Here is a 17771-nt window from a genome sequence, read left to right on the forward strand (position 1 = left end):
TACGTGCGCTCATAATAGTGGCACAAACATAATCCATACCACATGTCCATTTTCCTCAATTTTGTAAGGTCACACTGCACACTATGGTGAAATATGCCAAATTTTCATGTTGGGGATAATCTTGTTTGTACAAAAAATGCAAATTTAAGACTGTAAAACTGTTATCTTTGGCATTATCTTTGACCTTCAGAAAGCCTGGAGAATGATTGCTCAAGACCAACATTAGAAGATAGTCTGGCTCCTTAGAGGAGGGATGAATCAGGAGTTTTGCAGCAAGAAAGAGTTGCTCCGTGACCATAAATGTGCAAATATTTCAACAATAATGTTTTGCTACTTTGTTTTCCATTAGGTAATAATACGGTGACATTTTTTCTGTTTCAAGCTTGTTTGCTGTCAAATGTCTGAATAACTTTTTGATCCTGTCACTGTGAACAGTCCACCACCCCCCAACATGATAACCACAATGAGCATCAGATTGTTCAGACTGACATTTAGAAAAATGTCTTTACTATCTCAGTCAAAGAGAAATGTGTGGTTAGTTGCAAGCTCCTCTGAATACTGAAAGGATTACACAGAAGATAAATATAAAAAATGGGTTGCAGGGCTTTTTTTATAACCTGCTGCAGTACAACTATTACATGTTACATGTTTTTCAATATTGTATAAAGAAACCTAATTAAGCAAGCAGTAATGCATCGATGTACTGGACAGGTCGACATTTACTGCATATCAGAATAACGGTGTAATTGGTACATACATGTACAAGGTACATAAAACTCCTCTTTCAAGTCATAATTAAGCTTTACTGTACAACACAGGAGGCAGTTAAAGTGTAGATTAAACTCTTTCAGTGCTTCTAAACCACAAGAGATCCAATCAGAAAAAGCCCGCTAGTGTCTTTATTCCTCAGCCGTCTGTGGATGCAGACCTGGAGGTTTTTCTGGAAACTCAATGATGAACGGTCAGGATGGCCCCCTGGGCTCATCGCCATCCACTCCTACTGAGAAGAAACAGACAATTTCCTCTGCACTCAGCCAGAGAGGATGAGAGAACCAATTCTGAGCCATCTTTATAAGGGAAAGAGATAAATTTCACCTTGGCCTGACAGGGTTACTTGGTACCTCAAGCCCACAATTGCAGTGAGAGACAAATCTAGGATAACAGCCCAGGAGGAGAGAGCTCGGAAATGTCTGAACAGGTATGCAAATGATGCACAAGTCAGCTGGTGTTTTGACAGAAAGTGTCCTCCAAGGCTATCACAGGAACTCTGCAGGAACATTTTCACTGTGTAGGCCTCTCGAAGCGGAGAGGTACACAAACAAAACGGTGACCTCTAGATGGACTCTGCTTGGTGATTAGCAAAAGTGTGACAACAATGGCCCCGGTGAGAAAAGCTGACTAACGTTGCTTCAGCAACAACACAAGGACAAAGGCTTGTGGCGTGTAGCAGCTCTCCTGCGCGCTATTGAAAAGCGCAAATAACGAAAGTACCAGAGAGATGCTTGCCCCGGACAAAAAAAAGAGATAGCTGCACATTCCCTGTCAGCAGGCCCTCGTATGAGAGTGCGAGGCAAGGCAAGTAGAAGGGAGATTTGTTTGCGCGAGCATGTGGTGGCATGTTAGTAGGAAAGGTTTTTGTGTAGGGCATTGATTGTTGTCATGTCAGGTCAAAAGTCAGCAGAGTGAGACAAATAAACGTTGATGGAGAGGCCGTGAAAAGGCTGAGCTGGTGATGTTTGTGATTCAGAGGGAGATGGAGGTGCATTTGTGTGGCTTGTTGGGGAAAAGCAAGTAATATAAATGTCAGTAATGATACATCTAATGCATAACTTTAACATCTTTTTAACTCAAAATTCTGAATTTGTATAGTTTCTGCATAATTAGTGAGGAAAATTAAACAGTAATTAGGGCAATTACTTATGTAAGCTATAACGGCTATAGAAGCCACATGTTAAAATGCTAACACAGCACTTTGCCTTTGGAGCAGCCTATCTACAATTACTGACTAATACAAATTAGTGATTAAAAAGTGATTAAACTGTCCAACAGTTAATATTGCACATTAAAATCAATACATTAATCTTTGGAGGTGTTTCTGCATCTGTTTTTTCTTCTCAGCTATGGTAGTTAGCATTAATTAGCCATTTTTTAAAGATAAGATAAGATAAGATAAGATAACCTTTATTAGTCCCACACGTGGGAAATTTGTTTTGTCACAGCAGGAGTGGACAGTGCAAAAGTTATGAGGCAAAAATTAGAATACAATAAGAATAAATACAGTACACAACTGTACAGAATAAGTCATGATTAAGTCTGTCACCTCATTAGTTATTTGTAAAATAATTCACCCGATGTGGACTAATAATAAAAACGGATACTCTTTGATTTATGAAGTAATTACAGCTAAGGATCAATAGGTTAAACTGGTTTTGGGGCAAGGGTACCTAGACCTGGTTCTTAGAGTACGCTTGGGGAGTGTGATTGTGTGTACAGTGTCTCTTTGTGTTTGTCTCCACGTTGGGTGAGTGTTGAGTAATTGCATATGAGAGCATGAGGGTGGGAATGGATGTTTGTATCTGTGTGTGCCTCTATGTCTGTGTCTATATGTAGGTTGGGTACCAGACGCCACCTCTCTGGGGACATCTCAGGCCCTCCAAGGTATGGAGGCCTATCTCCCCCCACCTCTTCCCCTGCCAGTGGCAGACGCCCTCAGACATCGGTGCGTTGGTGGTTCTTGGTGTCCGGGGGTGGGCGTGCAGGTACACACCAGCTCACTCCTTGGTGGCTGCTTGTCGGGACCTGGAGCCTGGGGCTCGCTCGGGCCACTTCGGGGGTGGGGTGCCCTCAACCTCTCGGCCTGGGGCTCGGTCACTCAGGCACGGCTGGCTGCCGGCGGAGCTCACGGGCACGTCACTGCAACTCCCCCTGGCTTCTGCTCCGCGGCTGCTGAGTGAGCCCTCATCTGGGACTCTCCTCAGCTCTTTCTGGGACAGTGGCGCGGCTGCCCCTCTGTTGGTCTTCCTTGGTCTCTTGTGTTCTGGGGGCCTCTGGATGTCTGGAGTCTTGATCTCCTCCATACCTGCTTCATGCCCTGGAGGACGGGGCTGTGGCTCCCCCACACCCTCTAGCAGATCATTACATGAAGGAACTTTTTAAATACAAGCGCGTCCATGCTCACAGGTGTACACACGGGTGCTCACACACACAAACTACGCCCTTTTTGGCTCCTACCTCAAAGCACACTGTGTGCTGTCGATCTTACGTGCTGCACAATAATGTTTAATATTTAGTATTTACTGTCATATTCCCATATATCATTGTGATGTTGTTTATTATGTTGCTCTTTTTTGTCTTCTGCTTGTTTTTTCTTTTTTCTTTCTCAACAGGTGATCCAGGTGATTGATATGTGTATTTTTTGTCTGCTTATTTTGTTGGTTTTTGTTTTTTGCCCTTTATCCCCGTCCCTCTTCCCCACTGTTTTTCTTTCCCTCTTTCTTTCTCCCCTTACTTTTCCCCAGTGAAGTCTTTCCCGTATTTAGCAAAATAAAAAATAAAATAAAATAAACAATAAAAGGTGAATCAAATAGACCATTACGGCAAGGCTGGGACGGTCCATTTGGTAAAGTAAAATCGTTGGGCATCTTTCTTTGCCTTTAGACAATAATTCTGATGGCAAAAGAGCCAAACAGGACAGGCAAAAAAAAAAGAAGAAAAAAGGTTAAACTGGTTTTAGTTTCTAGCAAAGGCAACCCATAGCTATTTTTTGCAGGCTAACTGTCACTCGATATCCTCCGTTAGCCTCACTTGGACAGGCTGTGTTCATGGACTGGATTTATTATTTCTGTACACAGTACAATATATTGAAATCTGTAATTTAATGCAAAGCTAAAGGTTCAATATGCAAAAATATGTGATTTTTTTGTTTGTTTAATAATATCAAAAATTTCAGGAGCTCTTGCTTTTTACATGCAGTTTCTGAAATCATTTTGGGTCAAGAGTTCAGTCGCATTCACAAATCACAGAGTACAATCAGGGATATCAAATTATCTGAGCATAATTTTGGCCATCTCTTAAGCTAGTTTCCACTTATATGTGTCTTTAGTCAATTTCCATTTTTTATATAAAGAAATTTTACATTCCTGTGGCATAATTTCTGTCGGCATGCCTAAACGTCTCATAGCATTCACAATATGTTTAAATCTTGTATCATTTCTACTATTTAGTCTCAGTCTGGTAGTTAGACTGACTGCTGCTTCATTAAGTCAGGGATCAATATCTGTTGGCCTTTCTAAACAAATGCTTTTTAGTTAGAGATTAAAATTTTGAAAGAAATAGCCAGTATGTTTAGCTTTTCTTTTGTTTTGCTGTTTTAAATTAGTAAGTAATACAATGAGTAAATAAATTCTGCATCGGCATGACATAACAGCCTGTAGTCACTGGGGACCAAACCCCTGTTGTGCTTCTTTGGCTCTGAAGGGCAGAACAGTGTGCTATAGTAAAGGCAGTGAGCCGTCTAAAGCGACGGCACAAACAATAAAAATAGAGGAGCAGCTCACAGAATGAAATTGATCCTGTGGCCCTCTGATAAATCTCTGACCCAGAAGCCACCTACAGACTCAGCAAAGACTCTGCGCTGATGGAGAACAAGACTAAACAGTAACGACAATGGAGACTGCGGTCATATAAAGTCTAAAAATGAAAGACTCATAATTTGAACCAGTACGAAGGGGTGGGAGTTTGTTTTGATGGGCTTAGACTGAGTGCAAAGGCTCAGAGTACTCTGGCTGTGGTTACCAACACATATACCTGACAACTGCACTGGCTTTAGAGGTATGTACATCATCGCTCAAATTCCTCATAAAAGCTGCCATAAGAAAATTACAAAATGCAAACTTTAAAAAATAAAACCTTGAAAAAAACAAGTATTTTGTCAGCCTATTAAGTCTGTAGTCATGACAATATAAATGAGAGGGTATTAAAGAAAGTCACTGACATTTATATTATTAGTATTTTTGAAAAGACAAGCTTTTCTACAGTCATGCCCATACGTTAGATTAAACAATCTGTTACCCGGAAGTGCGCTAAGCTAGGGTAACCGCATGTTTAACAGCAAGAAGAGTGGGATCGGTCATATCACATGACTCTTGGCAAGAAGTAAATGACAGACTTGCGCTATTTAAATAAAATTGAATTGAATTGGGAAGCTGCCTACATGCTTTCTTCAGCATGCTCGCTGTACATGTCCTGATCTTGTAAATCAAAGTGATGACTGTCAAATACGACAAGACTATTTATGATGGCACACGTAAAGAACGCAAACCTGAGCTCTCATCAGATTTATAACTGGACCGGTTTAACTGGATATCTATGATCCAGCTGTCCTGTGTTGGTTAATGCAGAGAGTTAGAGATTCACTTCACACCACACACACAGCAGCCAGAGAACGACAACTTGCAATGGATTTTAATTTGCAACTAAAGCAGGGCCAAACTATTTTATTTGCACTTGTGAGGATTTAAAAAGATCAGTAATGAACTCGGGACTGCAGCCTGTTGGAGGCTGTTGTTCAGCAGAGCATTTTAATTCAGTCAACTGGATGTGTTCTGCTTTTGCCAACATGAAAAAAAAAAAACTTTAATCACCATTCACAACCCGTTCTAAGACTTAGAGTTACAGCAATTTAAAAAAAAGAATATTTTTAACTGTCTCTGCATACTTGAGACTTTTTAATGGAATAGATTAACATGACAATGACTGAAGTTATCTACTTTCTTGCCACGATTTTGGGGAGAGGATCATGACTACTCATATCTTTGCAGGAAAGACAAAGCTGTGGTCGGTTAAATTTCAATTATGTTTCTTTATAATAGTACCGAGTCACAACAGTTGCTTTCTATTGTAAGGTAAAGACCCTACAATAACACAGAAACCCAATATTCAAACGACTCCCTTTGGGGAAGCACTTGGCGACAGTGGGAAAGAAGAACTCCCTTTAAACAGGAACAAACCTCCCAGCATAACCAGGCTCAGACAAGGGAAAGCCATCTGCTGCAATTCGTTGGGGATGAGGAGAGGAAAACAGGATAAAAGACACGTAGCAGCTACCTTTTAAATGTAGGTCTTTTTTTTTTTTACAGTTTGGCTTTTGTACAGATTAAAAAAATATATATCTAACACAGTGTTAGGTTAACCTCATTCCACAACCCCTGAAATCAGCTGACAACAGCTCAACTCAGTGCCAAAACATATCAACTGATGGTTGCCTCCTACATCTACAGTGTTGTCTCTTATAGGGAATACTTTTGAAAAGGGCTGGGGGGGGCACTGTTGACTCCCAGCAGAAGGTCCTGGGTTCAAATCCAGGTTGGATGCCTGCTGCTTTCCAGGTACACCAGCTTTGTGTCACAATCTAAACGGGGGTTGATTGGCAATTATAAATTGTCTGTGGGAATGGTTGTCTGTCTCTTCGTGTTAGGCCAGTTAAAATGGATTATCCAGGGTGTCATGCCTTTGGCTCTGTGACAGCTGGGATAGTCTCCAGCCATCCCACAACACAGAATTACTGGATGGTTGAAGCCTGGATAAGCAAAGGATGATGAGTGAAATAACCTGTGTTTTATACTAAGCAGATAAGCAGCAGATATGCTAACCATTAAAGTCAGGTTAAGCCTCCGGCATTATCCGCTATTTTAATTGGGCCAATATGCAAGTCTTATTGATCTTCTCATTGAAGTCTCACCAAGAGAGTTTGGTGTCCGTAGAGCAGAACTCCTGTGGATAAATACGCAGTGCTGTTTAGTCATATTTATGTGCATGTCTTAGATTGAACAATCAATTATTCTGTGGGCTTTAAACCTTTATTTAAACATGTAAGTATCACATGAAGTCAAGCTGGTATCGTGAAATATATCCATGTCACCGTTTGCATCCTCTCCCCCAGTCTGGACTTGAGTGCAGTGGGTCAAGACGAACTCCTCAAGAGTGTGTACGCACAATTCACAATTCAGTCTCCATGTTTTCTGCATCTCGATGGTTTTGTTGCAATGCTCTTAGTTGGCATTTACCCCAAAAAATATCTTTAAAAAAAAATTAATGTGATGTCCGTTGTTTTTATGCATCAGAAGTTTTGCTGTCAGCCTCATTATGATTAGGGGGGTAAGGGTACATGGGGTTGGAGAAGGACAGCTTGGCATCTTTCCAGTTCAGACCCTGTATGTATGAATACGCACAAAAAAAGACATATCATTTCCTGTGTGCTGATTTCTGCACAGGAAATTAGAGTGAATGTCAAAAGGCTGTGTACAGACACCATACCTCTACCTCCTTCCTCCACGGGTAGACACTGATGGAAAGCCCGTGACCATCACTCCTCCTGGGGTTCACACTGGGACAGCCGCCCGCTCTTTCATCCTGAGGTAACGAAAATCATGTACATGGGTTTAAAATGAGATGAGGCTTAATGTGCGAGAGTGCATGAAATGCAAGCGCAATTAAAATCAAATTGCCTTGTTATGTGTACATAATTACAACTTTAACCTCCATAAAATATTTCATCGTCTTGCAGAGGTGGAATAATCACCAACTGTTTCCACTGCTGTGTAAGTGCTGAAGCGGATCTGTCATGGATATACTGGTTTGGCGCTACAACGCTCTACTTAAAATTGCCAGTAAGAAAAATGAGTGTAGTTAAACACATTTTGTGTGCTGTGCTTGTGTGTTTTCAACATGCACTTTAATAATGTACTGATTAGAATTCATCGACATAAATTCTTTTCTCGTGTACATGAAGATGAAAAATGGCTCATAAAATGATGACGAAACTGTACATGAAAGGTTTGTGATCACACATTCATTTGTGTTTATGTGTTTATGAATTATAACTCTTACAAACATGCCACATGCACAGAGCAAAGTTTTAATCCAGAGTCGTCAGAGCAATGAAACATCACTCTGACTTGTATTACTCGGTGACACGCCCGTGTAGCTAAGAACAAAGTGTGTTTGTGTGTGTCTCTCATTCCATTATCCAAATGGAAGAGCTGTGCTTGCATCATGTCCTACGCTTGGCTCTTTCTCATTAATAGCAGGAATAATAGCAGAGATCAAAATTGCAGGAAACAAAACACACAGTGGGCGGACAATAATATGAGCGCCCGTGTAAGGTAATGCAAGCCAGTGAAGAAGCAGTTTCTAAAGCCTTTCATCATGTGATCTTGATTAAATTGGATATTTTTGGCATCGCAGCTTGTGCTGTTGCATTTGATCAGATTATATAGTTCGGTTATTGTGTCTACCTGCTGTATAGGCACTATAGTGTGTACATACAACACTCGGAGAAATACAAACTCATAGCGACACACAAACTGCAAAATCAATGATCCTAAATCAAAAATCTAATTTTGCAGAAAGGCTTCTGGCGAGCACCTTCTGACTTCTTCTAAAATTAAATCCACTTATTGAACAAATGTGAGAACAATGGTAGAAATATTTGATTTGTGTGGCTGAGAAACTTAATGTTACTCAAAACATGACTGATTGGACATTTCTGTCTGCTGACCTCTGCTTTCCAGTCAAAATTTGGGTTATCCATCACCCCGTAGTCCGTCAGGTTGGGCTTTCTGTGGAGCCGGCAGACAAACTCATCAACACATTTATCATGAACATAATCGTTACACGAAGGATCAGCAGTGAAACAGCAGAACGAATGCAGCTCCAACTCACATTACGTGGCACTTTCTCTTGCGCAGAGCCAGAACACACACAGCGACTCCGAGTACGAGCAGCAGCAGCCCGATGCCGATGCCAACGTACACAGGAACTGCAGTGACATTAACGGGGTAAGTAAGGATGCAGTAATTACACTCAGGCGAGTCATTTTAATAGAGGTGAGAGAAGAGGTGGGCTTCTTTATTACCCATCTGCGTGTCCTCTGGTTTCGGGGAAGGCGTGGAGAGGGATGGTTTCTCTCTGACATGGCAACGGTTTCCTGTCCATCCCGGCTGACAGCTGTGACCACGCAAGGAAAAACAAACGAAAGATGAGACACGGATGCTGAAACCACATGTCTTGTTTTATGTAGCACCGTTTTGTGATCCCATGATGAGGAGTCTGACTCAAATGTGCTTCCCAAATGTGAGTCTCTACTGGCCCAAAGATAAGAGGAATAAATGAACACAATATGCTTGTTTTATGATCTCCATCATGCTCTTTTCTTTTAATAATCCAGCACAACAACATGTTTTATAATCAGATTTTGGGTTGGAGGCCCTGAGGTACACTTTAAGAACCACTGCATACCTGAATATGTCTTTATATTTCTTGTCTTTCACGAAGCAACTAGTGGCACTGTCATCCATTACTAATGAACTGCACATGCACATATACATATAACACTTAATTAAATAGACATAGATCAAAACTTTAGTAAGAACAGGATAATGTAAAAAAAACCTCCTCAGACTTTGAAGCTACATAAAATCAAATACTAAAACAAAAGAAGTATAATCCTGACAGTTTCTATTAAGCTTATTGAACATACGCGTCTTTTCCATCTTGACAAAAAGTGCAAGGTTTATCTGCTGGACATCAAGCATGGAAACACAGGCTAATTGCGAATTGTTTGGCCGGTCTGTGGAGCTGCATCTGGAAAGAAAGTAAGTTCCTCTTTTTCAAATCTAAGACTCTGCTCCAAGTCAACATCTGTTCAGTATCAGCTTGATTTCAGAGCAACATTGACCTTCTAATTCGAAACACACAGCTCTCAGCAAAGCCAGACTGAGTCATTATCATTCAGAGGGGGTCAGCGTGCATATTGTGCGACTGTCTAGCCGTGGCAGTGGGCTGCTCCTGGCCTGGTTCCCTGGTGGATCCTGCTCAGCAGAGTGGAGGAACGTGAGGCAAATACTGAGCCAGAGGTGCTGGCCATGAGTTCTGCTACAGCAGGGCTGTTATCAATGCTGGAACAGCTTCAGGAAGTCCATACCACATTGCAGTGTGAATGACGGCGGTAAGGTCCTCTTACATAATGAGAGGAGGCGGTGGTGGTGGTGGCGCTGCACTGAGGAATGTTGGACGGGGACATGAATAGGAAAGGGGAATCAAACACAGCAGGACTAAATGAGGGAATGAGGCAGCATTTCTGAGACAAAAAGCATTAACAAAAAAATCTTTTGACATAAAGCAGGAAGGAAAAGGAAGAAGAGGTGTTTGGAGAAAAAGATGAAATGCTCGCTTCTCCTTTTTGCTGGCTGGGCAGGCGTGTGGGTGCACTTGATTGACAGCAGCTGAGCTCTGTCAGTGAAATTGGACACAAAGTAAACAAATTTGCGGTAGTGCCCACATGTCACGGGCAGACAGCTTGTTAGCAGTACTGAAAAGCAAAGACCACACCAGCATCTAACCTGTCTGGACTGATACCTGCGGGTACATTTATATTCTGTACGTGTCGCCGAGCCTACAAACCGACATTAGCAGCTCGCTTTTTGTCAGGATGTGCACGACAAGACGTGCGTTCATCTTTGCAAGTTAGATAAGAAGCAGACAAGCCAGTATGGGCTACTTAGCATTCAAAGTGTGCAGCTCTTGTGCAGCAGTTCCAGCTTCCTGTAAAAATGGTTTAAAAGGAAGTGAAGTTGTTGAAAACCAAATTTGGATTAATCCAGTTTCTCAGTTTTGTCTTAACAAGAGATTTTCATCACAAATTCATATCATGCAGGAATTTAATTTCAATTGAAGGTGTTGCTTTTCTAATAACGTGACACTTATTGGGTTGTTGACATGGCGTACAGTTAGTTATGTGACTTTAGGGAAGGTGTATCCACCCCGCTGCATGATTCACATTCATGTGTTGGAGAATTTAACCTTTGGTGAAAAGAGAATGGGGGAAATGTGAATCTCCCAGAAAGGCTTCACTGGTGCATAATGATGTTAGCAGATCCAGCACCAAGTCTTATAATTGCATTCTTTCTTTTATAATGAAAAATCTCATTGGAGACATTCCAAGCTGCTGATGCAGACAGCTAGATTCACGGGCTTAATAAAAAAAAACCTCCAACAGAGTGTCTGTCTTGAATGTGTTTTTGAAAGGTAGACAGCTGTATTATGCTGGCAGGTTAATCTGATGCATGGCTTTTTGGGGGTCTACCCGCTATAGCTATTCTTAGTGGTGACCACGATTAAATATTGACCAGGAGAACCCATCAGAGATTCCCAGGAAACACTATGGTGCGGTTAAATGAAGGAAGAACCATCCTGCTTAATCTGCAGGGGATAAGCAGATTCCCACATGCTTCACGGAGCGTGTCTTTTCCAAGGAAAGCAACAAGACTGATGGGATTTCCATGTTTTAGAGCTCACAGACAGATAAAGGATGAGAGGGGGAGTGGGAAGAACAGACAAGATACTTATCTTTCTTTTGTGCATCTTAATGAATGTGACTGAGTTTGTGTATTAGTCTGCTTATAGATGCATGTTTGTGTGTGTGTGTGTGTCTGGGTGAAGTTCAGCTTACATGCAAACAGGCCCCTGTGTCATCACATGGCATGAGCCGTGATACATGCAATACATCGGAGGACATTCTGCAAATGAAGAAAGGAAAATGCAGCATCACCACACGTTGTACGAAGAAGGCAGGATACTCCAACCCTCCCTGTACTCTGTCAGTAGCCACCATTTCTCTCCTCATCTGACAGGAAACAGACATGTGGCTGTTCAGAAGATGAAATCAGTCAAATGTGTTTGGGGGGGGGGGGGGGGGGGGGTACTGTTGAGTGTCATCCATTAACCTCTGCAGAGAGCATGAGCAGTTAAGAGACCATGCATTCCAGCCACTTAAAGTGAGTATGTTTTCAAAAATAAAGACACCGATGGTTTTTATTTACTAGTAAATGTCAGACAATCATTTGCTTTTAGTTCATGTGTCAGTTATTCAAGGTAGGTCACTCCAAACATCTTAGAGTTTTTATGAGGTCTTTTCAAGGTGCATCAGAGAAAGAGAGTGATCCCTAAGTGCCATCTTTCTTCTTCTTCTTGTGGCTGTGATAAATAAAGTTGCCCACATGATTTTTATCTGAAGGAAGCACCAACTTCACGTCTGGTGTTGAGCCAAGACTGTGCTGGCATATCTAAAATACTCCAGTCTTTTCAATTTGCTTTCCACCACAGTGCATGTCATTAATGTGGCCAGTGTCTTCCCTTAGTTGTGTCTGAACATTACAGTAAAACTGTTTTGGAAGAAATGTCTTTTGTGTTGAACACTGAGGAATCTTTGACTTAAAATAGCCGTTTGGTCTCTGAGTAATAGCTGAAGGACTGATTCTCATCTGTACCGATGTCCATGGTGAAAGAGGAGTCCGGTGGTGCCAGTGTCCGGCAGCCTCGCCTCTGTCAGTGCGCCCCAGGGCAGCTGTGGCTACAATGTAGCTTGCCATCACCAGTGTGTGAATGGGTGGATGACTGGGTGTGTAAAGCGCTTTGGGGTCCTTAGGGACTAGTAAAGCGCTGTACAAATACAGACCATTTACTTTAGCATGCTTTTTTCCCCTCGCCCACCTAATCTATCTGATGATGACTGCTCCTGCCTCCATAGGTTGGATGAGGGTTATTAGGGTTGCCTTTTAAATAATCATCATGCTGGAAATACCATTATGAAACCCTGAAGTGCTGCTCAGCCCTTGATAAAGTGACTTTGGCTTGGCAGCAAATGCAGGCGGAATGGGAGGTTTGGGCTTATTTCTCAAAGATGCAGGAAAGCAGAGGTTTTAATGGATCACATTTTGGCAGCTTGCAGTAACACCGTAAGGTGTGCTTTGAAGACTAAACAGCCAGACCTGAAAATGTCCTGAGAGTCCCTCGAAATGGGCAAATATGAGTGAAGTACTGGAAGCACTTAAGGGAAAACTGACTCATGAGAGGGCAATATATAGAGAAAAGGCAAAGGTATGTGCTAAATTAAATGTGAAAATACTTTAAAAGATTACTTTTTCGTAAATGGATACAAAGAAAAGACGTGTCATTCGAATCAAAGCAAATTGAGATGTAACAGCACATTGAAAGTAAATGTCACAGTGATTGACATCAAAGCTTTAAAAGAAGCTAAATTAAAGCATGAAGTGACTAATGAAAGTAGAGACATTTGATCACAGCTAAATGCACAGACAGACGTGACACAGAGGTGGTAGAAATGACACTTTAGAGTAAGTGCAACCTGCGACATGTCAGGAAATCATACAACAGGGCTACAGTTAATGGCAAAAAAGGGTAAGGTAATAAAAGCGTGTTACCATGGCAGCTGGATTCATCTGAGTGGAATGGCAGGCAGTCGACAAAATGGTCACAACGGCTCTGAAATGGGATACAGCTAGACGAACTTTCACACACCAGTTCTCCCAGCTTACACTGGAGCCAAGCTGGTGGAAAAAATGAGGAAATATGAAGAGGGTGAGTGTTAAATTTACAGACTATAATGAGTGTATCGTAATTATAGTAGGAGAAGTGCACTGCTCACTGCCTTTTTAAAGCATTTTAAGGAGATATTCTACAAGCAATTGCACAAATATTCAAAAAGTCCAGCTTCTAACTCCCAAAACTTTCATTTCTTCTTAGATATAAACTGTATCGACAGGCTCCGTACAACTAATGCTGTCAATCAAATACACAGTCAAATTCACTTTATCAAAGGAACATATTTTAACACAACAAACACTAACCAAGGCCCATATAAACGTAACACACACTAAAATAATCAAGTAGTTCACTGAGAGTGTTGGGATTTAAAAGCATGGACTGAGACCAGCTGACTTTAAATAGAAGGACACACACCAGCAACTCAACAGGCCTTCATAGTACCCACAGTGATCCTCACTCACACATCCTGTTATACATCTTTGATTACTGCGTTTACCCCAGTGCAGATGAGGTGACTGAAATTCAACCTATGGTGCTAAAAACTAAATAAAAAATGATTAAACAGGGTCTTTAATCTGTATGCAGTACCCACTATAACCTGCTCTGTTTAAGTAAGAACTAAGTATAGCACCAGTAAACCTTTACCTTTGGTAGAACATAATATCTATAGCGCACATCTACACTTATGACCTCTAACCACATGAGCACCCCTCATCAGTCACCCCTCATTTCTTTACATTTAGCTTCAAAGAAGTAAGACTTTTCATTTTTAAAGTGGTCTAGAGCAATAATCTTGTAAGCTTTCTAAAGGTCTTTACATTTTTTATGGACATTAGCTGCTTTTTCACACATTTTAAATTGAGTTTTTCTAACTTTTTTTCCTAACCGTTTTTAAGGAAGTGAAGTGGGGAAAAAAAGCCAAATCACACAAGAACTGGACTGAAAATCAGCATCACTGAACTTCCTGATTTAAATAATTGTCAACATATAAGGAGGAGGTCAGAAGAAGGTATCTCTATCATGGTTTAGGGCTGCACTTCAGTCAGTGGTCTTGAGGATCTTGTCAAAACTAAGAGCTCATAAAGGCAGAAAGTTAGCACAGATATTTGATCCCACATGTCTGATTAGCAACAGGTTCATTTTTCAGCAGGACAATGACTCCAAATGCACAGCTAATGCAGTAAAAGCACACCTGGGTGGAAAAACACACAGTGGAACAGTATCGGTCATGGATTGGCCTCCCCAGAGCAGACCTCAACGTTAATGAAGCAGTGTGAGGTCATCTTGATGGAGAACAGGACAAAAGGCAGGAACTTATAAAGAAGAGCTTTAAGTCTATTTCAAGAAGTCTGGAGAACTATTCCTGAAGATTACTTAAAGAAACTACAAGAAATCTTGTCTGAGAGAGGTCAGCCTGTTAGAAAGAATAAAGGTGGTCATACAAAATACTGACTTTAAGCTTGTTAGACTCTTACAAACTATATTTTTGTCCTATATTTTGCATTTCCATGTATGTTTGCAGATATTTCAATAAATTTCTGACCATTTCCCATATATATACATATAAGAAATGAGGGGTGGCTGAAGAATTTTGCACAGTACAGTAGATAAAGCTGGAGGGGGGGTTGTAGCCCACTAAGCATTGACGGAAATGTAAAGCCAAATCCCCGGGATTAAACATGGATGTTGGGCGGGGGGGGGTGAACTTTTTCAGCTTTTGAAGTGGAGCATGCTGCAAATGAGACATATTGCTTTAGACTCTTGGAGGAAACCAGAGAAAACCCACGTAGGCAAACTAAACACAGGAAGAGCCCAAGATGGTTCAAACACAAAGCCACAAAGCTGACAGGACTAACCACTGCATCAGGATGCTACACACGACACTAAGATGGAAATTTAATGGAAAATGTGATAACCTCTTATAAATCTGAGGTTTAATGGCTTATCATTTTATGTGGAAACAGCTTTACTATATATACTGTGACCCCATTGCATTTTTTGCCGTTTGCTTTAGACATTAAGATTTTATCCCAACACTTTTTATATTGTACCTGTTTTTAAAAATCTCAGATGTTACATTGGATGATGACATTGGATGATGACACTGAGAAAACAGTCATTGTCATTACAGTTTAAAGGGACTATTTATTCAGTGGATAGTAGTTCCAGTGAAAGCAGTGAGGTTTGTGGATTATCCAGAAGTTGTTTTTGGTAAACACGTGTGATTTTTTGAACTATTAAGCTCTATCAGAAACATGTTTAGGGGAATTTGCGAGAGGTTTTCATCTCATCTGTTACTTATTAAACATGAATTCATGGGATCTTGTCTAAATATGGGTAAAACCGCCAATTATTTCCTTTTTTGCTAGAAGTGCACTTCAGTTTTCCAGCCATTCATCCTCAGTGAAAAATGAAGAGGTGCTAACTTACGGCAGCTGTATTCATCCTCTCCTGTGGGACAGTCAACGACTCCATCGCAGCGCATTATGGACGGGAGGCAGTTATGATCTGAACACTGAAAATAACCAAGAGGACAAAGGACCTGAGGAGGAAGAGTTCCGGGTACAACAGTGGGACAATGCTCTTCATCAGACTTATCAGCACAGTCGGGCTCCGTGTCACACAACCAGCTCTCTGGGATACACTGGAAGGAGTATGCACACTGAAACTGGTTCACACCACAAGTCAGTGGCTGAGGAGTCACAGGTTCTGAGGTGGAAAATCACAGTGGAGAGATGCATGCAAAAGGGTTAAATAAACTTGATTTTCAGTCAAATACAGTAAAAATCCCCCATTGATAAATCCCAGGATTGTTTTTGAAAGTATGTTAATGTTTTTTTTTTGAGACCACAGAGGCTTCGTCAGAAAGCCAGTGAAAGAAACAGTTTGGGGTGGTGGGAGGACAGAATGGTGAGGGTGAGGAAACAACACAATATAAATGTAATTGCTTTTCCTCCCCATTGCCCTCCATGCTGTCCCTTGGCATTGACCCATTCTCTGCATTGAATTCATATGGACCTACAGGGCAACAGGCTCCATTAACTCACTACACTTTCCCCGAGGGTTCACACTATTTATATGGAAACTGAGGAGACGAGCATAGATGTTGGAGGACAGGGAAAAATTGGGAAATGGGAGAATGTGAAAACTGGAGGAAATGAAATGAAAAATGAGAAGGGTGCTAGAAGGATAGGAAATAAGGAAAAACTAAATAGAAGGGCAAAGAAGGCGAAAAACTTTTAGGTCTTTACCTCCAACTATACACTCTGCAGTGTAGGAAATGTCATCCAGGGCGATGTCTGTCCACATGTCTCCACCCACCTGGGCCTCAAAGGTCACTCTGAAGGGTACCGTGCTGGACACGATGACATTAGCGTATGTCCACTGTCTGCCATGGTTTCCAGTGGCTGCCCACATCAACAGACGGGTACCGCTGGGTCCAACTGTAAAGACCTGGTGAGGTCAGGTGGCACAAAGTGACATTTCCATTTGATGTGTAACAATATGTTTGAGTGAGAACATGTATCATCACCATACAAAATTTATTATAATCAAACAAACAACATAAAAAAAGTTTCTTTTTCAGTCTTTAAACATTTTTCCTTCAGTGGTGACAGGGTGTTTACACATCACCGTTACATGCAATAGAAGTATGTGCATTCTTTGCTTAAATAAAACCAGTAGAACTGCAGTGTAGAAAAACATAAACAATTGGAGTACTAGTAACAGAAGCGCTATAGAGCTTCAGTGTTTCCGTGTGTCATACTTTATGCATTTACGTGCAACATGTACATAAAAGATGTCTGTAGCCACTGTGATGTTACCGAGGGCCTCAGTCATGCAGGTCTTAAGACCAGTCTGCAAACCTCTAAAAACCTCTGGTCACAAGGGAAAAAACTGTATTCCCCAACTGGTTGGCAAGTGATTGCTGGAGGTTGCTAGCTGTTGCCAGGTAAAATTGGTCTCAAAAAGTGTGCTGCATCAAAAAACTCCAGATTATTTGTACTTCTCTCACTGCAGCCAGCTTAGGCTCCAGTCATAGGCCGTCCTCTTGAAAATGGAATTAAAACATCCTCTGGTTCAATTCAATTTTATTTACATAGCGCCAAATCACAACAGCAGTTTTATATTGTGAGGTAAGACCCAACAATAATACAAAATGGTTGTTAGGTTAAATGCATATTCTCCTATCATTTAACAAGTGGTTGTTGGCAGATTGCTGTGGTTGCTGGTTGTTTTCAGACTTGTCTGCAAACACTCACAAACTAACTATGGAGCTGTAGTGAAAAGTGTGGCATAAGCTGGAAAATGTTGGTTCTCCGAGTAAAAGTAGTGCTTTTCTGTTAACAAACTACAGATAATCTTCA

General features: G+C 41.2%; 1 protein-coding gene across 1 annotated transcript in view; it reads right to left on the reverse strand.

Moving 5' to 3' along the window:
- Nucleotides 1-5434: 5434 nt before the first annotated feature.
- malrd1 (MAM and LDL receptor class A domain containing 1) overlaps nucleotides 5435-17771 on the reverse strand; it is a 66338-nt gene continuing 54001 nt past the window's right edge. The window contains exons 25-33 of the mRNA XM_014330317.2: nucleotides 16656-16857; nucleotides 15835-16113; nucleotides 13281-13406; nucleotides 11510-11576; nucleotides 8915-9006; nucleotides 8722-8818; nucleotides 8558-8618; nucleotides 7315-7410; nucleotides 5435-7209 (exon numbers count right to left, since the gene is read on the reverse strand). Of these exons, the coding sequence (XP_014185803.1) occupies nucleotides 7111-7209; nucleotides 7315-7410; nucleotides 8558-8618; nucleotides 8722-8818; nucleotides 8915-9006; nucleotides 11510-11576; nucleotides 13281-13406; nucleotides 15835-16113; nucleotides 16656-16857 (1119 nt within the window). The 3' untranslated portion in view covers nucleotides 5435-7110. The remainder of the gene's footprint in view (nucleotides 7210-7314; nucleotides 7411-8557; nucleotides 8619-8721; nucleotides 8819-8914; nucleotides 9007-11509; nucleotides 11577-13280; nucleotides 13407-15834; nucleotides 16114-16655; nucleotides 16858-17771) is intronic.

This window comes from Haplochromis burtoni, unplaced genomic scaffold, assembly GCF_018398535.1.
Source record: "Haplochromis burtoni strain Fernald_Lab_line unplaced genomic scaffold, NCSU_Asbu1 Contig_757, whole genome shotgun sequence".
NCBI lineage: Eukaryota > Metazoa > Chordata > Actinopteri > Cichliformes > Cichlidae > Haplochromis > Haplochromis burtoni.